Source organism: Aspergillus saccharolyticus, assembly GCF_003184585.1.
Source record: "Aspergillus saccharolyticus JOP 1030-1 unplaced genomic scaffold BP01scaffold_3, whole genome shotgun sequence".
Taxonomy (NCBI): Eukaryota; Fungi; Ascomycota; class Eurotiomycetes; order Eurotiales; family Aspergillaceae; genus Aspergillus; species Aspergillus saccharolyticus.
The window spans coordinates 1,251,024-1,273,864 of NW_020290613.1; the positions used below are offsets into that span (position 1 = coordinate 1,251,024).

A 22,841-nucleotide genomic window follows, 5' to 3' on the forward strand; every position below is an offset into this window, starting at 1 on the left:
CGATGTTTGCAATTGAAACCATCGACAGAGTGCTTGTCGTTCACGGACAAACATCTGCACCGATCTAGCAAGACATGGACGCTCTATCTCAGAAAGAGCTTGATCATGCAGAGAATGAGGTGAACTACTCGATCCCGCAAAAGGTCTACTGGCAAAAACTGGCACCCTGGTCCAATTCACTCCTATCCTTCGGCCAAGTCGTCAAGCACTGCTACCGACCGTTTCTGATCATGTTTAGCATTCCTGCTCTCTTTACCATCGCCATCGAGTATGGCGTGGTGACCGCTTGTACTACTGTCCCAGTGACCACCCTTTCTTCGGTCATGACCCTACCACCTTATAACTAGATGCGCCTGTGGCTTTGCCTGATATTCGCCCCTCCCGTGCCAGCTGGACTGACCTATATAACCGATGTATATACCGATGCAAGTGATCCTAGTCCTTCCCTTCATGTTATGCGTCGATACTCATTGGCTTTTTAGATTATAGCGGACTCTGTCGTCGCGCTCACAGTCGTTCGGGACGTTATATCGACTATCATCGTGTTTGCGCTTCAGCCGTGGGTTGACCGTGTCGGACTGAACCGGTTCTATGTCACTTTGGGCTTGATCACTATGGCCATCATGATAGGGAATCTGCTCTTCATCTATTCTGGTAAAACCTTTCGCGTGAAGCCTGCAGGCAGATATCGCCATTTTGCGGCCTAGGCAACGGGTTTGTCAACATGCGCAGGTGTAGATGAAGCGATCATAGTGGTAGCTTGACATTGTAAGTCAGAGTTCTGAAGATTACATGATAAACAAGACTTGCATTCATATATATGGGAACAAGTTGATTGAGTTGAGTTGACAGGAAAAGTAGTGGAGCAGATGTAAATGGCTGGATTGGGACTAGTCGGTCAACTCCATTCTATCTCCGTCGCTCTCCGTCTTTCCTCCGCGAGACATCTATTGCTAGTTGACCACCTCGCATTTTTGGGAAATGAGCGGTGCAAGGTTTGAACCAGTAAGTGCTCGCCTCTGATATTGTCTTATCAGTGCAATTTTCATCACGCTATCAATTGCCCCGACGATCGCTATCACTGTCGGCACTAAGCGGTCAACAACACCATTTGGGTCTTAGTTCCAATGCTTATCCACATTTCGCAGACCTATCGCTGCTGCCGAAATTCAGCGTCATATGCTACGTGCTCCTATAATTCCTATCTCCGTGTCAGTCGCTGCGTCTACCGTCCGATCCAGCTGGGTTTTGCCAATCGTATCCTTTCCTTCCCATGCCACACACTCAATATTCGCTGGTCTACTCGGCGAGACCCAGATGTACTGAGCTTAGTATAAGGTATACGCTGCGTGGCGCCGGTAGCAAGATCCTGTGCCTGGGAAGTGACAGTCGGCTGTGGTCGCAGCTAGCCGAGCACTATGCAAGGTCCCATCATCGTGCATCCCAGAGGCTTGCAAGCCATCATGGAGAAACCAGTTATCTCATCCACACTTCTCCACTCCGTCACGTCCGAGCCCTCCAGACAACCATAGATTGAAGCTTTCTCAATTTGGACGGGCCCACAGCATGGTTGTATCGACTAAAACATCGGCCTATGCTCTCAATAGGTAGCAACGCATAGCTCGAGGGACATAAATACCCCTCCTCATCTCTCAGACTCCGGCACACCCGAGCTAGGTTTCGTCAAGGTTTCCCAATCCACTGCCAGTATGCTGTTCCGCAGTCTGCTGTCCACGGCTGTGCTCGCCGCCTCTCTGTGCGCTGACCATGTGTCTGGTGCCAAACTTGGCCGGTTCGCTCAGAGAACTCGCGACGCCAAACCGGCTAAGCGCGCAGCGGAGCTTGCGAAGAGGTCGCACTCGACCCCCGTTGCGGATTATCGGTTCTACAACAATGCGACTGAGGGTAGGTTCTTTGAAGAACGACCAAAGAGCAGTGCTGACTTAGACTCCAGCCTACCGTGTGAAAAGTCTTCCCGATGTCCACTACGACATCGGCGAGATGTACTCTGGCCTGATTCCCATCGAGAAGAATGACTCCTCGAGAGCTCTTTTCTTTGTCTATCAACCCACCATTGGTGAACCTGTCGATGAGATCACGATCTGGTTGAACGGTGGTCCTGGATGCTCGTCTCTGGTCCGTTCCTGGCATTGATGTCTGTTGAACATGAAGGCAGCTAACGAATTTGCAGGAGGGCTTTTTCCAAGAAAATGGACGCTTCACCTGGCAGCCTGGAACCTACCTGCCCGTTGAGAACCAATACTCGTGGGTGAACCTCACTAATGTGCTGTGGTAAGTTGCCGGCTCCAGTCATTCGCAGGAGGCACCGAGCTAAGACAACCGCTAGGGTCGATCAACCCGTGGGCACGGGATTCTCTATTGGCACTCCGACTGCAGTTTCGGAGGAAGAGATCGCACAAGATTTCGTCAAGTTTTTCAAGAACTTCCAGCAGACCTTTGGCATCAAGAACTTCAAGATCTATGTGACTGGCGAGAGCTATGCAGGCCGCTATGTTCCTTACATCTCGGCTGCCATGCTGGATGAGAAAGACACTGAGTACTTTGACTTGAAGGGTAAGCGTCTGAGAGTTTTTGGGTCCTTATCACTCGACTCACCCATCTTGCAGGTGCAATGACCTACGATCCCGTCATCGGCCAATTCGACTACGTCCAGACCGATGCTCCCGTTGTGCCCTTCGTTCAGGACAACAAGATCCTTTTCAACTTCAACGCCAGCTTCCTCGCCGAGCTGGAGAAGCTCCACGAGTCCTGCGGCTACAAGTCCTTCGTCGATGAGTACCTGGTCTTCCCCGCCAGCGGGGTGCAGCCCCCGAAGAGCATGAACTATTCGGGCAACTGTGACCTCTGGGACCTAATCAACGACGAGGTCCTGGGGAACAACCCTTGCTTCAACCCCTACGCGATCAACCAGAACTGCCCCATCGTCTGGGACGTGCTGGGCTTCCCGACGGAGGTGGAATACACCCCCGCAGGCGCAACCGTCTACTTCGACCGGGCTGACGTGAAGCGCGCGATGCACGCCCCCAACATCACCTGGTCTGAGTGCTCGAACGAGAGCGTCTTCGTGGGCCAGGGCGGGCCCGAGGGCGAGGGCGACCTGTCGGCCAACCCGATCGAGCACGTCCTGCCGCAGGTCATCGAGGGCACGAACCGCGTGCTCATCGCCAACGGCGACTGGGACATGGTCATCCTCACCGCCGGCACCCTCCTGTCGATCCAGAACATGACCTGGAACGGCAAGCTCGGCTTCGAAGAGAAGCCCGCCACCCCGATCAACATCCAGCTGCCGGACCTCCAGTGGGATGCTATCCTCGGCGGCGAGACCGGCGGCCAGGGCGAGATGGGCATCCAACACTACGAGCGCGGCCTGATGTGGGCTGAGACCTACCAGAGTGGCCACATGCAGCCGCAGTACCAGCCTCGCGTGTCGTACCGACACCTGCAGTGGCTGTTGGGAAGAATTGAGAAGCTGTAATTATGGTGTATGAGGGAATCCGGGGGTATGTATTGCTAGTAGTTAGTATATGATATAATCAGCTCGATGTGAAGCCGTTACTAGTGTTGATATCATCCAGCTTGATGTAGATTGCTCTTAGACGATATGATCCCGCTCGATTAGATGACGATCTGAAGGGATTCTTTACCACATTAGTACACTTTTTCTACTGCTTCTTAGCCTGATGGTGGCTCTCTTTGACCCATGAGTCGATGATATCCCGACTTACTACATCCGGTAACCAAATCATCAACTATCCCTCCACCTCCACTGCAGGTACTCACTCCAGGGGGTAGTACCTCTCTCTGGGTACCTCCCAATCAGTTACAGAAGCTTGATCGACCAGGGCCACCATTTCCCCCCCATTTCAAAGTCCAGCTTCCCCTGAAATTAAGACTACTTAGAGCAGTCGCAGTCCGTGCTCACCCGAACCAGGGGTCCATCGCTACCCCAAGCACGGCCTAGTGCTCAACGGGCGAGCAGCCAGCTAAAGACCGTAGGTGGTCAGAAGCAGTCAGCCTTCCCTATCAGGAAATCTGTTCCTGATACACTACACTACACTACACTACACCACTAGGTCCCTTTTAGCTACAGTACCTAGGTACCCTGATCATTAGACTATCAACCGGGAATCCCGAAGTACTGGTGGTAGGTACATAAGGTACTCACCCAGTACACCGGGCGTAATCACTGCAGCAGCCAACCCCGTGGGGAAGAGGAGAAGGTGAAACCAAGCCTCCATTAGCGGTGACGGCAGTAGCCCTGGGAGGGAGCGAGGTAAAGTGAACTACAGCACGAAAACACTTGGCGCGGTACCACCTACTGTATTTGTCTTGAGCGAACCTACAGCGGTTACTTACTAGGTACTCTACTCGGAGTCGAGACTGTACCGGGAGTTCACGTTGACCTGATTTCCAGAGGTAGGAAATGGTATAGTGCTGGTGCCTTGATGTATGGAATAGGGATGGGATCACTACTCGTGTCCTGTCGGGATTTACTCAGACAGAGGATGGTGGATCAAGCTGGGCATGCCCATGATAATAGTACTATTACCTGTGTGGTTGGTATAGCCAAGAAGAGAGACCCGATACGCGCAATGACTGTATACTACCTATTCATTCCAAGTCGGAATGTCCACCGTCATCGAGGTGGGTGAACGATTACTAGTCGAGGTATAGCTGACACTACACAGTACCTTTTACCTTTTAGACAGCAGGCAGACAGGCAAAACAGGCAGTCTTACTCAGCCCATCGCAGAGCCATTCGTGTGGCCTTGTTGGATGTAAGATCTTAGCACTACGTTGTAAGGCACTCGAGAACTTTTTACCCGCTTAGGGTGCGCTTCCCATGGTCTGCAATGTACGGATTTGACAGGAATGTATATCAGACCATTAACAGAGATTTCCTTGAGTACCGATGTATGAAGTAGGTAGGTGCGTGCAGATCATGCCATTCGGGTGGATCTTATGGTATAAGATAAAGTGGATATACGGAGTACGGAATACGGACCCGGGGGACGGCTGAAGGGGAATAGGCTGTTTTGAGTGTGACCTGTGTTTGAGGAATTGCGATGCTCAAGAAGATACTAATCATGGTGGCTTCTCGAAAAGCAATTTACTTTGTAGGGCACGACGCTGGTGCCTCCCCCAGAGCCACGCGATTGATGATCTACATCTTCCCATTCGTAAGTACAGGAATTTATCTGCTTTCATTTTGGCAATACCAGCACCTGTCATATAACCGACATCGCAAAGACCATTTTGCAGGGTAAGCTCAATTCGATCAAATTGCAACTCGTGTCCCCCTCACATACAGTCCGCTGAGTCGCTGACAGACTGGAGAGTTACCCCATACCCTCGGGATCTCAGTTGCCCCACGACCGGGTCCATGTTGCCCGGTTCATCCATGCGGATTGGCTGAAACCAAGGTACGCCAGTGCCGAGCACTAGAGCGACACCATGGCGAAACAGGCTAAGGGGTCTTCTCTGGCAGTGACCAGTGATTTGGCCCCATCGCCATTGCGATTCGGGACGGGTAAATGAGTCCCCGCCCGGGCCACTTCGGCGGTGACCCGGCGGGAAAAAAGCACAGTCATTGGTCCGGGCGGTGACTTGCGCTTTTCTCGTCGCGGTATCCCCCTCACCTGAATTGCGTGGGAGAGAATGACTTTTGTCCCCTGTGCACGCGGTGCGATTCCGGCATTTCTATCTCTTTGAATGGCGGGAGTGGTACATCGTGACGTTCACACCGGGGATGGTAGCAGAGGCTCCGTGGACGGATTCATGGTTGGGACGGATGCGGAAGTGGTGAACTCAGGACCACAAATGGGGATGAAAGGGTGCAGCGACGTCGAGCCTTAGCCTGGTTGGGAATGCAGCCTCGTGTCGACTGTCGACAGGGTCGGACAAATGGGGTGTTGTTGGCTTTGTTGCTGAGCTCTTGGCTTGATGCAGTGATGGTAGTCGTTCGCATGTACGATGCAAATCGCGCAGTCTTACCACTGTCAGAAGGTACTCGGTAGTCATCACTGGTCAGTGGTCAGTACCTAGTCATTAAACCCAGATGACAAGAACCAAAGCACTGGGATTCTTCATGAGGAACAAACCCCTCCATCCACCTGACAGATGAATCGCAACATCAAAATGTTGAGGAGCCATGGCAGAATACGGACACTACTACGGGAAATTGCATGTGATTCTTCGCGGCACCTTCCGAATCTCTTCGAGGCGATGGTTCGGTATCAACGCCGTCACCAGATGGGGTAATTTCTGGATTGCCGATTGTGGACTAGTGCCAACCCAACCGTGCTACCCATGACGTAGGGGGAAATCCCAATCTTGGCACGTGGATTCTGCCAATTCCCCTTCGGAGGAATCTCTCCCAGCTGCAGTACTCGATCGAGAAAAGATGCGGTAATCCCTGTAGGACCCTGGTTGGTTCTGTTTGACTGGTCTCATCACAAGATCAGATGCACACAAGGCTGGCTCAATCTGATAAGTTCACCCTGCCGTACTCCGGAAAGTGCGCCTCAATCCTACAACGTGCGGTGGGTGGGGATCCCACTCCCTGAGGCGGAGCCCGAGGATGGCCAAAGAGTGAGACCCAGCCAGCCGCCCATAGAAGCTTTAAGGTCGCTTCCCTGTTCGACCTTCGACGCCAGGCTCCAGGAAGATTCTGTACCCCCGAGTGAGCCACATCGGAAAAGAATGGGGTCGCCATGATGGGGTGGCTGTTCCCGTTCAAGGGACCCTCCCCCCATCGACCGGTAGTTGACGTTAAATCTGACTGAGCACGACACCTCATAGAGATTGGAACTCAATCTGCAGGGAATGGAAGGAAAGGAAGGGAAGTCATAGCCCTTTTTCTGGAGAAGCACGTTCATCTTGCCCGGTTAGTAGCGGACTGATTTCCCTAAACTGAGACTGAAATTGTCCATGATTCAATTGCATTCCGATCCCAAACGCAGTGCTGCTTTTAGCGGGCCGTTCTGCAGCCAACTGACCGCCAAGCCCACTAAAGAGCCCCACCTCCACACCATTGCCGGTTTCGGCCAATCAGCACTGGAACAAAAAAGGCATCGGCGTCGGCCGGCGTGATCTGGGCTGAACCTATCAATGCCTCCTGCTCCTCCTCCGCTCCCGGCAACAACCTGGAGGATCACTCCTACAGGTATGGATATGCATGTACTGTGTGTTTACTCTCTTCGATTTCTACTGTAGTATGTGCAGCCAATGTGGCGTGTCTGACTACCACTATCCCTTGCGACCTCCTTCTATGAAGCGTCGAAGTTGCCTGCTAAGTTAATCAGGAGGGCCTCGGCCTGGCGGTGATAGTTCCGTGGAAGAGATCGGGGAGAATCTAATTATTCTCGGTGACAGGGAAAAACTTTTCTCTATTCCTTCTGGTAAATCTTGATGCTGACAGACATGCCTCACGCTGACTGGTCCATCGCCTGCATGATGACCCATTGTGGTTTTGCCCCTCCAGTACCTCATTATCGATAGCATTCAAAGCCAGGGGACACTAGCGCGAAAAAAAAAAGTGTAGAGAGGAAGCAAGATGAGGGACAGCCTGAAAGGGCAGTGGACAATGCCATCAATGCTCACCTCTTCTCTTCTCTGGACTGGTATATAGACTGGCATATATTTCCCATTCACTCTGTCTTCTTCTTTCCCCTGGTTTCTTTCTAGTACCACCTCACGGCCCCCCTACTCTTGTTTTCCTCTCCGCCCCTCCCCCGCAATCCCACCCATTCATCCTCCCTTCCTAATTCATCCAGCTATACCACGGCACTTGAAGTCACAGACTCAGTGCTTCACTTCCACCCTGTTTCCCCTTCCCCTTCTCCCCCCCGAGGTCCAGTCTTGTGTCTGTGTGACCTCATTTGCCTTAATCCAGTTCCTTCGTCTTGATCATCTCCAGATCAATTGGGCTGCCCAGTTTTCTTATTCTTCTCGCCCTTGGGCTATCTCTATACCATTTACTCCTTGTGGCCATTTCCAATCTTCGCTTGAACAGTTCTGCTACACCAGCTATTCCCTCTAGCAGCGACATAGGACCAACTGAGTTCTTTCCCTGAGCGCCATCACCTCGTTCCTCGTCCCTCGCGTCGCAAAACTACTACCATTGCGCCTCACTTGACCCTCGCGACACCTTGCTACCATATGCTCCATCCCATCAGCGCTTGATCGTCCCGATTCCTCCCCGCCTGCATCCTGAGCGACTTCACAAGTAGATCGAGTCATTCCATTGCCCTCCGCTGATCCCGCCCTTCGTCCACGGTAGAACCGAGTCCTCGACAGCACTTTCTCCCCCTTAGCAGTCATGCCCTTCGGAATCAACCCATTCAAGAATCACGACCACGGCGATTTCGCTGGGGTCGTCATTCCTATCGAACAGGCCCCAATGCGCTCGCGACCCGACCTTCAAACGACAAACCATGTGGCCGGTACTGATGAGAAGACTGATGAGAAGGGCCTAGACAGAGCCTCGTCTGAGGAAGCCGGGTTTGGATCCCTCCATAACTACGATCATATGACCATTGAAGCCCTTCGCGCTGAAATCGAGTCGGATCTGGTTGCCACGGGACAGGATTCCGTCTATGACCGTATGTGACATTTTTGCCTGTGGCGATAAGAAGTGATCTCAAGCCAAACATCATCCTTCTTGCATATTGTCAACAAACTATGGACAGAGCTAAATCTCGTATGCAGGCAAGGCAAAGGTTATCAACAGAGCCATCCAGGATATCGGCATGGGCCGGTACCAGTGGGAGCTGTTCGCCATGTGTGGCTTTGGTTGGCTCGCCGACAAGTAAGTTCAGAAATACGTCGTTCCCGCAATGAACCTGTTGCTAACGCTGGGTCATTAGTCTCTGGTTGCAGGTAAGATAGTGATACTGAATTCTATGATGAGCTCTATCGTACTGATCTTTTGAAGGGTATTGCTCTCACCCTCACACCCATTGCCGAGGAGTTTGGTATCTCCTCTACCCGAGTGCGATTCACCACCTGTGCTCTGTTCTTGGGTCTTTGCATTGGTGCTTCGTTTTGGGGTATCGCTTCTGACATTGTCGGTCGTCGCCTTGCGTTCAACACGACGCTGTTCCTGTGCAGTGTCTTTGGTGTTGCCGCCGGGGGTGGTCCGAACTGGATTGGGTATGTCCGAGTTGCCTATCCGAACACACACGATCAGCTTCTAACAATATTCAGAACGTGTGCCCTCTATTCTTGCTTGGGTCTTGGTGTTGGCGGCAATCTGCCCGTCGATGGAGCTTTGTTCTTGGAGTTCTTGCCCTTCGCGTCAGGAAACATGTTGACCATGTTGAGTGTCTGGTGGCCCGTCGGTCAGCTGATCTCGAGTCTGCTCGCCTGGGCGCTGATTCCCAACTTCAGCTGCGAAAGTGGTCTCCCATCGTGCCATGATGTTGCCAGCGGGGTTGCCTGCTGCAGCAAGCAGGACAACATGGGCTGGAGATACTTCGTTTTCACCATTGGTGGCCTGACCTTCCTCATGTTCTTCTGTCGATTCTTTCTGTTCCACCTCTACGAGTCGCCCAAGTTCCTGCTGGGCCGCGGTCGCCAGGCCGATGCCGTCGCCTCGGTTTATGGGATTGCCCACAAGAACAAGACCAAGACTTGGCTCACCGAGGAGATTCTAAACGAGATTGGTGGTCACCAGGTTGAAGCGAAGAAGGAGAAGCTCAAGTCAACCGAAATCGTGAAGAGATATCTCTCCAAATTCTCCTTCGAGCAAATTGCTCCGCTCTTTGCCACGAAGAAGCTTGCCTTTAGCAGTACGTCTCCCACTACCTTGTTCTCCCTGTCTCTAGGCTAAACCCGCCCTCCAGCCATCCTCCTTTGGTTCTGCTGGACCACCATCGGAATGGGCTATCCGCTCTTCAACGCCTTCCTCCCGCAGTACCTGGCCAACAGCGGCAACAGCGGCTCTAGCTCCACCTACATTGCCTACCGCAACTACGCCATCACCTCGGTTGTGGGAGTTCCGGGCTCTATTCTCGCCTGTTACACCGTCGAGATCAAGTACGTCGGCCGCAAGGGCACCATGTGCATCGCCACCCTGATCACGGGCATTCTGCTCTTCTGCTTCACCACCTCCACCGACTCCAACGTCCAGCTCGTCTGCTCTTGTCTCGAGGCCTTCTTCCAGAACATCATGTACGGCGTCCTCTACGCCTACACCCCGGAGGTCTTCCCCGCCCCCAACCGCGGAACCGCCACTGGCATCTCCTCGTGTCTGAACCGTATCGCGGGTCTGTGTGCACCCCTCGTCGCAATCTACGGCGGCTCCGCCAGCCCCGACGCCCCTATCTATGCCTCGGGTGGATTGATTCTCGCAGCGTTTGTGGCTATGTGTCTGCTGCCCATTGAGACGATGGGAAAGCAGATCATGTAAAGCTGTCCTCAAGAGAGAAGCGGAGAGAAGAAAAAAAGGGAACGGAGTCAACTTCATCCGAACGCCCTAGGGATAAATGTTGACTCCTCCCCTCAGTGTAAATGTCCATGTTCATATTCACCTGTTTTGTTGATGCAGCATTGATCTGACCTCATGATTGATACCATTTCTGTTCTTTTTGTGATTGTGTTTTCTGTTTATGTTCATGTCTTGGGGTTCTTGGATACATGCCCGTTGGTGCGGTAGGTACCAGGGTCGGCTCGATTTGGGTTGGGATGATTTTGAAATATCATGTGATTATGTCTTTCTGATTTGTCACATTTACGATCATGGCTGGACGGTTGAGGAGAGTTGGAGCAATCACACCGCTGATGTTGCATGGTGGTCCGGGACGTTGTGTATAGATTTCAGGATAGGTAAGTAGTAGTACAACTAATTGTACAGGATTTTGAGGTGTTATTAGAAAGATAACGAAAGCAGTAAATAATTTAGAAGTTGATACTACTATATTACTATATTCTAGAGCTAAACAGATGATACTAAGTATAGAGTAGCTATAGAAACTTCTCAGTCCTAAGACTACCTATAAAGAAGCTTAACTATATGTAACAGTATTATTAATTATCAAGCGATAGACAAAGTCAACCGGTGAGTGGAGAGAACTGTCAAGGCTAACGAAATGCCTGGTACCTTTCTCGTCTTCCAATCTGAAGTTCCCCAGGCTGGAATCGAGAAAACTCCTAACTCGAACTGACTGAGATTTTGTTGAGTGGGTCCGTTCTTAGTAGTTTAAAGGTGTGCTAGGATATATTGAACCATATACCATGATTCAATGGCTAGGATGGTAGTATGTTCAAGACAACCTTGGACTGGCTCCTGAGATCTCTCGATCAAGTGGGAGCCCTGTCTGACTTCGCAACCTTCCAATTTCGTTAAGTATCATCGAGCGAGCTTCCACTCAAGCACCGTGGCTGTTTCTCGCTTGTGAGCTCGAATATAACAGAGAATTACTCTACCTTGGACCATAGCCTTGAATGAATGACTATTTGTTATCGCAGTCAGCAGCCTAGGAGGGTAGGTCTCGTTCTATTTCTGGATCTGATGGTATTTCTCAGCGATGCTACAATCTAACCACCTAGCGACTGACTGCGCGGACGGTATCATAAAGGCCCCACTGCGAGAGCGCTATCATATGACAAGAGGTCTGAATCCAAAAAGGCCTTCGAGGAAATCTATTCTATCAGAGCAAAGGTCGGTAGGGTGGGATGAACTCCGTATAAATTCTCCTCGGTCAAGATGTTCTGTAAGCAATCAGTGAGAGTCAAAGGTGCTACTTCTGCTTCTTCTCTTTCTTTCCTTCTTCTATTTTTCTTATTCTTCTTCCTCCCCCTTATGTTATCGTCGGCATAGCGTGCTCCGCTCCTGCGTTTATCTGATCCGACCTGATGACCGGCAGCGCTACTGCCACCTCTGCCACTGCTTCTGCCCCTGCCTCTGCCTCTGCTTCTGCTTCTGTCTCGGCGTCGCAGCCCTTCTTCTCCAACTCTGTTCTATACGTCCTGACTGTGATACCCGTCGTCCTTTTGAACACGCGGCACAGATAGCTGAGAGTTACCCCGGCCTTCTTTACTAGATTCTTTAGGCGAAGTTTTACCCCTAGGACGCCGGAGGTGGAGAAGATGGAGAAGGAAAAGGGGAAGGAGAAGAAGAGGCCTTATTGCACGCACAGGAGAGTGGATGACCTATGCCCCGAGGTCCTTTCCTCATACTGATGAAGCTTGCGCAGTCCAGTAAACAGTACTTATATAGCTGTGTTCAAGAATGTAATATTAGCTTGCTATGCTAGCTATACAGTACAAATCAGACAGTAGTAGATCTTTTGTGGTCTTGACGCCGTAATAAAAGATAGATTGTGAAGAAGGGGTGCGATGCGTGAGGGCGAGCAGCGGGCATAAGACAATGAGTAACTGCTCTGGCATGACGAGGGGATGTTGGGTTGATCCAAGGTGTGGAGGGTTGCACGTCGCATGAGGGTCATTTTTTGATGTACTTCAATCGAGGAGTTGTAGGCTACTGTGGACAAAGTCTTTCATGGAATTTGCGAGCCAGTAGGAGAAGGAGGGTCGTTGCTCTTTTAGGGCGAAAGAAATGGAGTGATTGGGTAAATTGCTCGTCTAACGGAATCATTACCTCTGGTATCCTCGGCTATTTAGAAGTACTTTTCCAAGAAGACTAGTCTTAACTAGTATTTACCCAATCTAAATATAGATTCTAAGTTAGTACTTATATCTATCAACCCTTTTTTTGAATCTATATAACTATAGTATACACTGTGTGTGCATTGTTGTCTTCTACCTCACGGTCACCCCACTGTCACCCACCTTCAACACCGGAGTAAACGAGGTCAAGCAGACGGAGAAGGATTTCGATTGAGCTTGAGGTGAAAGACATAATCTCTCGTCTATCATACAATAAATACATGCAACTCATCAGGTCACTTCATTTACAGACCGAAGTAAGGCAGCAAGAAATCAAAAAGAAAATAAACGAGCAGATCGGTACTACTAGTAATCTACGCACCATATGGTACCGTGTAACAAGCACGCAAAAGTGGTGAAAACCATTGTGACAAGAAGGGGGAAAGAAAATCGAGAAGAGTGGATGAAAGGAAAGAGGATTGTAAAAAAGGATATATCACATTGACTCCTTCGTAGGGAAATGTTCATCAATGGATTGCAAGATGTGACATGATAATGAGCAAGGTGCAAGGGTTTAGTGGCGACACAAACAGATGATGTAGGTATATGGTGTAGGTATATAATCCCATCATGCGGAGAAGAGAGTACAAAATAACCGACTAACTCGACATTAGAAGGAGGAGGGAGGCTCACATATATCCATGATGCAGATCCGATTGAAAATCCTGACGAAGAAAAATGTGTAGAATGGAAGAGGGTTAAAGTATAAGTGTAAGAAGAAGTGAAGAAGAAAAGTAGGTAAAAATCGGGAGTAGAAACTTCGAGTCATCAACGCAAAGAAGTAAAGCACGCAAAGGTTTTATCATGAACCGAAGGGAAGAAAGGCAAAAGAAAAATGGAAGAACACCCAGAGTTATGCGACCAATAGAAAGATAAAACCACCCGGAGGAATCAATCCCATTCACCAAATCAGAGAAACCTTGTCACCATATGCACTGAACTCATAAATAAGGATTCATAGCCCGAAAGCTGTCTCGATTCGTTAAGGACGTGACCTCGGATCATCGGTAAGGAACCTAAGCAACAGGCTGACCCTGTTGGCGTCGGCCTCGTTTCTCTAGAAGAGTAGCATTGTCGAGGTTCAGCTCGAAGGGCTCCCGCGCGCCTCGGGCAATGCTTTGCCTTGCAGCGGCGGCCACCTTGGCACTGTGCTGTCCGTATCCTTGTTGCTGTCGAGGCTGGTGGGCCTGTCGTGCCTGAGCGGCATGGCTCGGCGCAGCCCCCAAGTTCGTTGATCGCAATTTCGCCTCCATGGCGGCGACATCGCCGGCCTGCTGGGACGATTTCGGGATTTTGGACGGAGCGAAGTCCTCGCGCTGGACGGGTTGATAGCTGATCTCGTCTGGCTCATCGTAGTCTTCGTTCAAAGGATTAAGCCCCGACCGGAAGTTCGTCGAGGGATTGGCGCCACGGTATCCCTGACGGAAGTTCTTGCGACGCTTGCCTTCTTCTTCTTGTCTGTGCACGGCATAACCAACATCGAACACCTCGCGCAGGTTGATTGCACCAGGCGAACGGAAATCCATGGGACGCTCGATACCAGCCGAAGGTTGGTCGCCGAGGCGGGCGCTGAGCGGAGCAAACGGCGCCTGATCGGCCGAGAATGCATCCAAGGGCTGTCCCTGCTTGCGAGTAGTAAGAGGGGTGGCGAGAGGAGGTGCGTCCGCAGCGGCCTCTGTCGCCTCGTCAGTGCCTCGGATCCAGGGATGGGCGAGGAACTGCTTGATGGTGTAGCGCTTCTCCGGGTCCACAGTCAGAAGGTGTGAGATCAGATCCTGGGCGGACTTGGAAATGTCGTCCCACCACGGCGATAGAAAGGTGTATTGACCACGGGCGACTTTTTCTGTCAGGATCTGAATGCTTTCGTCATAAAAGGGCGGAAACCCGCAGAGGAGAGTATAGAGAACGCAGCCCAGAGCCCACATGTCGACACTCTTAGAGTACCGCTCATCTTTGACGATTTCGGGGGCGGTGTATCCGACCGTGCCACATGGCGTCATAGTTTGACTGTCCCAGATAACCTTAGACAACCCAAAGTCGGCGACCTTGATCACCCCGATACCACCAGCGCCTTGTCCCGGGATGAACTCGCCCTCATCAACCTTGTCTTCGTCGCCGGGCTGGCGAGGCTTGGGGTGTTTACTTGGGATGAACTCTGTCGGATAGAAGAGAAGATTTTCGGGTTTGATATCACTGTGGTGAGAGTCAGTTTAGTCGCGGTAGAATATCCAAGTCTCAACTCTCATACCGATGCACGACTCCAGAAGTCTCGTGAAGATACTCAATCGCCTTGGCGACCTGCACAATAACATGGCGACTAAGCTCTTCGCTGAAATAGGTCAATCGCACGATCTGATGGAACAGCTCGCCACCGGGGCAGAGCTCGAGAATGATGTAGTAGTATTGACGCGACTCGGAGAAACTGATCAGCTTGACGATGTTTGGGTGATCGAGGTTGCGCATGATCTGCACTTCCTTCAGGATGTTGGCGCGCTATAGCATGGTCAGTCTCGGGCTCGCTAACACAATCGGGGCCACCGTGGCAGACGGCAGGGGAGGTTGCAGAACAGAAGTGCTTAGTAGACAAGGGCAATTTGTGGAGGATGGTAATGAGTATTTGCGCACCTCCGTAGCTTTGGGTTTCTTTCTAATCCCCGGATGCAGATGGGCGGCAGTCTAGGAGAACGACATTGGCCACACGATTCGAAAACCACAGAGCACAAAAGCATCAAAAGCACGAAAGCATGAAGAGCACAAGAAATGAAGCGAAAGCGACAATAAAAGACAAATGGAAAGTCCAGCGGTCCTACCTGGTTGCTGTTCATCTCGAATTTGCGCACCACCTTGATGGCGACCTCGCCAAACTCGCCAGTGGTGTCCCTGGCGCGATAGACATTGCTAAAAGCACCATCTCCCATCTTCTCCACCAAGATCCAGCGCTCGAGACCCGGGTATTTCGGCATCTTGTTCCGACTGCTCTTCTCTTCTGCGATGATTTGCTCGATCTCGAGTTCACGAGCTCGTCTAGGCTGTGATGAGTCGGAGTTGCGCTGGGCAGGCTGAGCGTGACCGTTGCCCAATTTGCTATCAATGGCATCGAGGTTGCCGGCAGCGGCAGGATAGGAGCCTTGTGGTTGACGTTGTTGTTCGGCATGGATGGGCGAAACATTGGTGGTGGGTTCGGCATGCGGCGTCACCAGGCGGGCTTGCTTGCCATGACGTATGAAATTTTTGAGATTCTGTATGGTACTCATAGTGCTGAGTAAGGTGGGGGGTTGGTTGAAATGGAAAAGAGAAATGTAGAAGCGGAGGGAAGGGGGGAAGGGAGGAAGAGTTGAGGTAAGGTAGCAGCAGCAGCAGCAGCAGCCGGAAAGAAAAGTTGATGATGAAATAGGATTGGAAAATGGACTGTCAACCAGGAATCATGCGGCTGTCGTCCAGAAACTCTGTTTACCTGAGTCTAGGGTTTCCCTGTCTGTGAACAGTTTGAGCTTTAGACTATTGCTTGTTGTGTTTGTGGTTCCAACAGATACTGGTGTTTGATTGTTAGTGGGAGTATGTGTGTGTGTGTGTGTGTGTGTGTGTGAGAAAAAGAGAGAGAGAGAGAGAGAGAGAGAGAGAGAGAGAGAGGAGGAGAAGATGGGGGAGGTGGAAGTGGAAGTGGGAGGTGATGATGATGACGAGGAGACAGAAAAAGGCAGGAGGGGGTGACAGGTCTGGAAAATGGTTTGGGAAAACAGAGATTGAGTGAATTAAAATAAAGTGGGGAAAGGCAGATTTACCAACTGATTACATGCGCCGCAGTGCAGAAGAAGAAAAGGGTGTGCACAGATGACGGTGGTGGTGGTGGTGGTGGTGGTGGTGGTGATGATGATGATGATAATGATGATAATGATGAGGGGGAGGGGAGGGTCTTAATGATAGGAAGAAAAAGAGGTATGAGATAATTTTAATTTTAAGGCTGGGCGGATGGAAGGCAACACAGAAGGCGAGAGAAAAGAGTACCTGAAAGAGGAATTCTAAACGTCTTTGCAGCCTGAGAGAGGAGAAAGACGAGGGCAGATAGTGGGGAATGGGCCGATACAGTTTCAATAATGTCTTTGGAGATGGTGGTTGTGGGAGAGAATGAGGCAGAGGAGGAGAGGGAGAGGAAAGATGGTGAGGAAGCAGAATTGATGATAACTTTAGCAGCACAATGCGAAGAATTGAGGATATCAAGATCAGAACCCAGTGCTCCGTAAGCACAGCGCCATTTAGTTATTTAGTTGGATGGATTGAGGAGCAGCTGATGAGTTGAAGCAAATACCGAGCAAGCCAACTACATCAACAGCAACCGCAGCATAAACTGCTGACAAGAGGGAAAAGCGTCATCTCAATACATGAATACTATCTCAATACCTCGGAGATACAGCCCCATCCATACCCAATGCCCCTCAATCACCCCCCAAGCCCCCAAAATTACCGCCTGGCCGGAAACGACAAACACGATGACGTCGAGGGAGGGGATTGTGGCTGAGTCAGCCGCTCAGGGCGAAATCCGTCTGTTTGTCTGTCTGTCTCTCTGGTTGTTTTCGCTTCTTCTTTCCCTCATCCCCTAAAGTAAAAAAACTCAAAAAAACCAACTCCACCCAACGGGGGTGACGGAGCACGGCGTCATCCCTCGTCATATTCCCTTCCGATCGTCGCGACTGCTTCGGTTCCAAACAGATTCAGATGTCATAGCTTCGCATCTCCGCAATCCTAGGTTGAAAAGTACACAGGACTAATCAGTATTTAGTACCCGTGACCCAGGAACCCCGAACCCAGAACCCTAGTGGTTGTCTAGATCTCGAGCTGATCCTCCATTCACACGCGCGATGGGATCCTCAATCAGTGGATGCTTTCCTGGATGTCATGGTGATAGTTATGCATGGCGGGGCAGGAGATATAAGATATAGTTATAGCCTGAGAAGTAACTTATACTTGGAGTAAGAGATTAAATCTTGCTGATTGCTCTCCCCCACTTTCCCCTTGCGAACGAGGTAGTAGGTATATCTGTCGTATTGTCCTCCTGTTTGGCCAGGAGTTCATGAGAATGAGGATTTCCGGCCATCAATATTAGCGATCAATTAAGCTTGCTTCTGCTTCCCTTCGGGTCGAACGAGGCGGGCGAGAATTGACCATGGGTTGTGCACGCCACTCCCGAGCAAAGGCTATGAGAGGATGTCATCGATGATGCAATGCGATACACGCCGACCATAGTTAAATAGGGAGGGAACACAAGGGATTGAGTTAATGATAAGGTGTCATGCAAATCTATAAGCGATCCGTAGCAGAGGAGGAAAAAATAGTCGGTAGTTGAAGAAGAAAAGGAAAAAAGTTGGCGGGAGCAGGAAATTGCCGTGATGGCTGCAGGTATGACTGGTTGACGGTCAATTCCCCCAGTTTCCTTCCCCTCTTTCTGTCGTTCTTTTCCTTCTTCTTCGTTCTTCTTCTTCTTCTTCTTCTTCAATTTCTTCCTCTTCCTCTCAACCCCTGTTTCCGGCTCCCCGTGGCAGACAGATGTATCTCTAAACTTCAGTCATGTAGATCATCGTGACCATTCTTATTGCTTTTCTGTTCGAGAGAGGGTGAAACCCCAAACCTAGCTCCACGGTCCACCACTCATTTACTCGCTGTCCTCGGGTCTTTTCGTGCCAACGAAGATTGTCTTCTGCGGGTCGGTGCCTTGCTTGTCCACTCCGTATACTCTATTTGTAGAGCCAGCCTGTGTGTGGGCTGGCCTAGAGCCAGTGTTGCCAGTGTTGGTCTTTGTAAGACGCGCAGTGGAAGACAGTCACACACCACACATATCCTCCCTTGCTGTTTCAGCGTCCATCAGGATCGGAGAGCAGAACAAAGGTCTTGACTTGAATTCGCTCACTTTCTCCTCCCTTTGTTCACTTCTTGGCGATCCTCCCGCAACCAGACTGTAGTCATCCGAGACAGACAGCCCCTCCGCTTCAACTACTACGGAGTACGAACGACACACACACGCGACTTGCGCCCTCATTATCTTAGGAAAAAAAAAAAAAAAAAAACAAAACAATACAACAAAAAAGAAAACAGAAAAGAATTCGTCAGCGTCAAAATCATTGGAACCTGACCAGTGCCTGCTTGTCACTTGGACCAATCTGCGATACCGTTGGGCCTCCCCCCACCATGCCCAGCCTGGCGAGTGCTGGCACTTCTGTCGCCTCACCAGAACACTTGGATCCGTCCCAGTTGAGGGCCCACAAGTCTCTACGTCGCAGGCCAAATGTGTCCTGGAACTCTCCATCCTCCTCCGCTCAAATAAATCCAGTGGACCACCATGGCCTCCCGTCAGGAACAAGCTCGATGGCCCCGAAAACCGTTCGTCCCTTAACGCCTCCCGGAGTCGCCCCGACGGAGGACTCCAGCACTCACGGGGCGCATATCACAACCAAAACACCTTCGCTCCTATCGGTGAAGGAGGCGACAACGCCGAGGCCCTCGCATCCTCCTACGCCTGAAACCACCCCGCCTCAACTCGCTGCATCCGTGAATCGCCCGGCGCTCAATAAACTCGCCCAGTCCTTCTCCTCTTCGCGAGCTGATTCCTTTCGGACCGCCTTGGAAATCATCTCCGATGCTGGGACAGAAACCCCGTCTTGGTCTGCGCGGTCGTCCTCATTTCTAACCAGACAGAGTGATCCGCCCGACCCCGGCGACACGAGAAGCGGCGACACAACGCCGGTTCCAACTCACCCATCTAACCGGATTCATTCCCCAGTACTCGAGATGTCTATCGCAGAGGGTCGGGGAGATGTGACAGTAAATCCAGCGGTACCGGGCCCCCGTCCACGAGAACCTGCGTCTACTTGGGTCGACGGTAGCTCTAGCACAGCGGATCAGCCAATTTACATGGTCGCGTCGGATGCAGGCAGCACGGACGTACTTCCCGTCCGTTCCAAAAGTCTACGCAGGCAGGAGGGGGCTGATTTGCACGAGCCTGTAGGTGGATTGTCAATCGAGCAATTCCGAGAGCAACTCGGCTGGCCCCAGACCGAACGCGCCCTAGCCGAACCAGACGCCTCTCGAAGATTGTCCAATGTGTCCACTTCGTCTACGGTGGAGGTGCTGATTATCGATTCACCGCGGTCAACTCAACGGTCGCTACGTCATACAGAGAAAAGGAGCTCTCTCCGCTCAGTCAGCACTCCTTTGACGAGGTCTGAGCACACCTCGCTTGTTTCTAACCCAGACTCGCAGCATCGCCTGGTTCACAAGAGTGTGCGGATCACCGAGCATGATCGCCAAAGCGTGGCTTCCGAGATGTCGATCTCGGGGACCTCGGCCATGAGCTATCTTCCGCAAAACGTGGAAGTGGTGCCTGTGGTGGTGATCCCAGAGCGTCGTTCGTCCCTCAAGTCGTCGACTTCGACCAGCCGGAATACCTCCCAGAGTCGCTCGCGACATTCGAGTCGACGTGCTCCGGTTACCGCGGGCAGTCGGTCAGGCTCGCTGGAAGCTTCGCGCCGCAAGGAGCGGACGCTGTCCGAAGCGAGCACCAGCGCGGACAAGCGGGCGCAGTCGCGAGGCCGTAGCGATGGTCGGCCGGTCATCCCACCGCGCAACTCGTCCCTGTCTGCACCCACGAGCCGCAATAATTCACGGACCACGTCTCTGACCTCCGAGAGCTTACGAAATCACACGATGGCGATGGAGCAAGAGATGCGGGAAAAGCCAGCTTCGCTGTCTCTGTCCCAAGCCGACGGGCCGCCGCACGACCGCAGCGCTCATGGGGTGCGCGACGCAGCCAAAACGCAATCCATCATCATCGGAGTGGAGGATATGTCGCACCTCCGGCCGCCGTCCATGCCATACACTCAAGTCTCCATCCCGTCCTCCTCACCGGGCGTCATCGAGATCAGTGAAGCGAGGACGATCGCCATTTTCCCGCACAACAACGAGTCATTATTGCTGGTAGAGCCACAATCGCAACCTACCGCGCGTGAACAAGATCCTGATATAGCCTCCCAGAACAAGCCCCTAACGCCGGTTACATCTACATCGATGCGCTTCGAGGTGGAGTCGCCGTTGAAGAACCCCCGACCGCCTCCCCAGCCGCCGGTCTACCAAGTCTCGCCCCCGTCGCCGGTGCACGAGGCCAGTCGCCAACTGGGGGCCGCCGTGAGCGAGGCGGATGCGGACCACAGGGGTGCAGCCCGCCGGTTTGGGTCCATCCGACGTCCGTGGATGGTACGTCCTCGATCTGATTCGTATAACTCTGCACTGCAGTCTTTCTCACTGACGTCCGCGAAGAACCGCAAGGCGGGCAACGAGATCGACGGCCGGCTGCAGCCGTTCTGGCGACCGCGTCGTTTTTGGGATGACTCGGAGACCGATAGCCCCTCGCCGAACGGGAGCCCCATCGACCCGCCACACAACGAGCCGGACACGGTGATTAAGAACTCGTTGGGCATGCCGCAGCAACGCACGGTGATGGAGGGCCCGTCCATCGCCCGCAGCCCGGAGACCCGCCGCCGGCTGGTCCACCGTCACGCCAACCGCACCACCCTCGTCGGCAGCCAAGCGTTCACGCCGGAGGCCCTGTACTCGCAGACCTCGCTGCATCACCCCCGGCTCCAGTCCCTGTCGTGGTGGCGGTTGCGTCTGCGAGCAGGCAGGGTGCGCAATCTGCGCACACGCATGCGCCGGTCGTGGCAGCAGCGCGCCGAGCGGCGGCGCGAGGCTAAGCGCGAGAAGCTGAAGCAGAGCATTGGCGACGCGGTGTTGGTTGATTCGAGCACTAGTCCGAGGCCATGAGTGGTGGGAGTTGAAGCTGATCTGACGATTTATGCTTTGATTAGAGGATGCACATATATGTGGTGTTGTGTTGTTTACATTATGTTTATGATTGATGATGATGACGATGATAATGATGATGATGATGATGATGCATGATTGATGATACCATGTTTGATGTTGTTCATGTTGTGATGATTTAAGAATTTTGCTATTTCCTTTTCAATTCCATTGCGATATCAAAGCACGACAGGATACCACAATATGAAGAACCGATGAAGAAATCCAGGTCTACTCCGTAGATTCCCGTATTCATCCACCCCCAACCACGCACCCTCGACCCATCCGCACAAGTTCAGTGTAGTACATACTACTGTACGAAATCTCTTCCTCTACAAACCAAAACCCATCTCCCCTAAAACATGAGCAAAGAAAGATACAATAGTTGATCACCGTAACCGCCCCCGAACAGCCATCCCCCCAAACTCCGCCTCCCGCACCCTCCGCCTCCTCCTCAACTCCTCCCTCTCCTCCTCCCCAATCCCACTATGCATCTGCATCTGCCCTTGCCGCCGCTGTCCCTGACCGTCCCCCAGTGCCGGCCCCCGTCCACTCCCAGTCCCCACCTCATCCCCATCCCCATCCCCATCCTCCCGGCGCACCCGCGATCTCAACGCATCCCACCCCCTCATCCGCTCCCAACCCTCCGGATCCAGAAACGGCTGCGGCGCGATCCCGCCATTGAACACTGTTTCGGGGGGTGGTGGTGGTGGTCGTGGCGGTGCGGTTCTTGTTGTATGCTTAACCGCGCCGCTAGCTGCAGAAGCTTGAGGGGAAGTTTTTGCTCTATCTGTGGGTGCAGCTTGCGCGGTGTTTCTGTTCTTGGACATAACTTCCACTTGAGGAGCCGGGGGGGTAGACTCCGACAGAAAGAGCAGGGAGGGCGGTTGGGAGGCTGTATTTGGGTTTGGGTTCAGGGATTTGGGTTTTGGGGGGAAGAGGGGACGTTTGTGGGGGATGAGGAGAGTAGTAGTAGTAGTAGTAGTAGTAGTAGTAGTAGTAGTAGTAGTAGTAGTAGTAGTAGTAGTAGTAGTATTGGATGGGCCAGAGGAGGGGGATGTTCGGTATGGTTTTGGGTTTGGTTTAGGCTTGGTGGTGGTGGTGGGTGAGGTCATTTTCTCTGTTTGTGGTGTATTGTTATGAGATATGGTGTGCCGTGTGATTCAAGGTGGAGGTATCAAAGTGAGGAGAGGTTGTGGTTTGTGTTTTATGGAGGGAGGTGATGCATGTATATGTAAGTTAAGTATAACTACTAACTGGATATACTACGAAGTTTCAGGCTATCGTATAATAAGTGGAGGGGA

The 22,841-nt window shown here is 52.0% G+C and overlaps 7 protein-coding genes across 7 annotated transcripts; 5 read left to right on the top strand and 2 right to left on the bottom strand.

The window, feature by feature from the left end:
* Positions 1-74: 74 nt before the first annotated feature.
* BP01DRAFT_379498 (uncharacterized protein) lies at positions 75-707 on the top strand (the record flags this gene model as incomplete). Its single annotated transcript, XM_025577155.1, has 2 exons — positions 75-288; positions 490-707. The coding sequence occupies 2 exons, from the start codon at positions 75-77 to the stop codon at positions 705-707; spliced, it is 432 nt and encodes a 143-aa protein (XP_025435096.1).
* A 605-nt stretch (positions 708-1,312) lies between these two features.
* sxa2 (putative pheromone processing carboxypeptidase (Sxa2)) lies at positions 1,313-3,512 on the top strand. Its single transcript, XM_025572470.1, has 5 exons — positions 1,313-1,905; positions 1,955-2,136; positions 2,192-2,292; positions 2,348-2,574; positions 2,628-3,512. Exons 1-5 carry the CDS (start codon positions 1,710-1,712, stop codon positions 3,494-3,496), a joined length of 1,575 nt encoding a protein of 524 aa, XP_025435097.1. The 5' UTR covers positions 1,313-1,709; the 3' UTR covers positions 3,497-3,512.
* Positions 3,513-5,040: 1,528 nt separating this feature from the next.
* Positions 5,041-5,648, top strand: BP01DRAFT_121527 (uncharacterized protein). Its single transcript, XM_025570403.1, has 2 exons — positions 5,041-5,284; positions 5,352-5,648. Exons 1-2 carry the CDS (start codon positions 5,088-5,090, stop codon positions 5,464-5,466), a joined length of 312 nt encoding a protein of 103 aa, XP_025435098.1. The 5' UTR covers positions 5,041-5,087; the 3' UTR covers positions 5,467-5,648.
* Positions 5,649-8,206: 2,558 nt separating this feature from the next.
* On the top strand, positions 8,207-10,532 carry BP01DRAFT_121546 (putative sugar transporter). The gene is made up of 6 exons (XM_025570404.1): positions 8,207-8,624; positions 8,731-8,830; positions 8,889-8,901; positions 8,957-9,174; positions 9,229-9,812; positions 9,867-10,532. Exons 1-6 carry the CDS (start codon positions 8,342-8,344, stop codon positions 10,430-10,432), a joined length of 1,764 nt encoding a protein of 587 aa, XP_025435099.1. The 5' UTR covers positions 8,207-8,341; the 3' UTR covers positions 10,433-10,532.
* A 2,900-nt stretch (positions 10,533-13,432) lies between these two features.
* BP01DRAFT_121588 (serine/threonine-protein kinase) lies at positions 13,433-16,178 on the bottom strand. The gene is made up of 3 exons (XM_025570405.1): positions 15,501-16,178; positions 14,939-15,183; positions 13,433-14,883 (listed from the first exon to the last, which is right to left on the bottom strand). The coding sequence occupies exons 1-3, from the start codon at positions 15,942-15,944 to the stop codon at positions 13,707-13,709; spliced, it is 1,866 nt and encodes a 621-aa protein (XP_025435100.1). The 5' UTR covers positions 15,945-16,178; the 3' UTR covers positions 13,433-13,706.
* A 2,552-nt stretch (positions 16,179-18,730) lies between these two features.
* On the top strand, positions 18,731-21,752 carry BP01DRAFT_353447 (uncharacterized protein). Its single transcript, XM_025574184.1, has one exon. The coding sequence runs from the start codon at positions 18,871-18,873 to the stop codon at positions 21,496-21,498; it is 2,628 nt and encodes an 875-aa protein (XP_025435101.1). The 5' UTR covers positions 18,731-18,870; the 3' UTR covers positions 21,499-21,752.
* A 174-nt stretch (positions 21,753-21,926) lies between these two features.
* BP01DRAFT_403779 (uncharacterized protein) lies at positions 21,927-22,790 on the bottom strand (the record flags this gene model as incomplete). Its single annotated transcript, XM_025578685.1, has 1 exon — positions 21,927-22,790. The coding sequence occupies exon 1, from the start codon at positions 22,650-22,652 to the stop codon at positions 21,927-21,929; it is 726 nt and encodes a 241-aa protein (XP_025435102.1). The 5' UTR covers positions 22,653-22,790.
* Between the last annotated feature and the right edge of the window lie 51 nt (positions 22,791-22,841).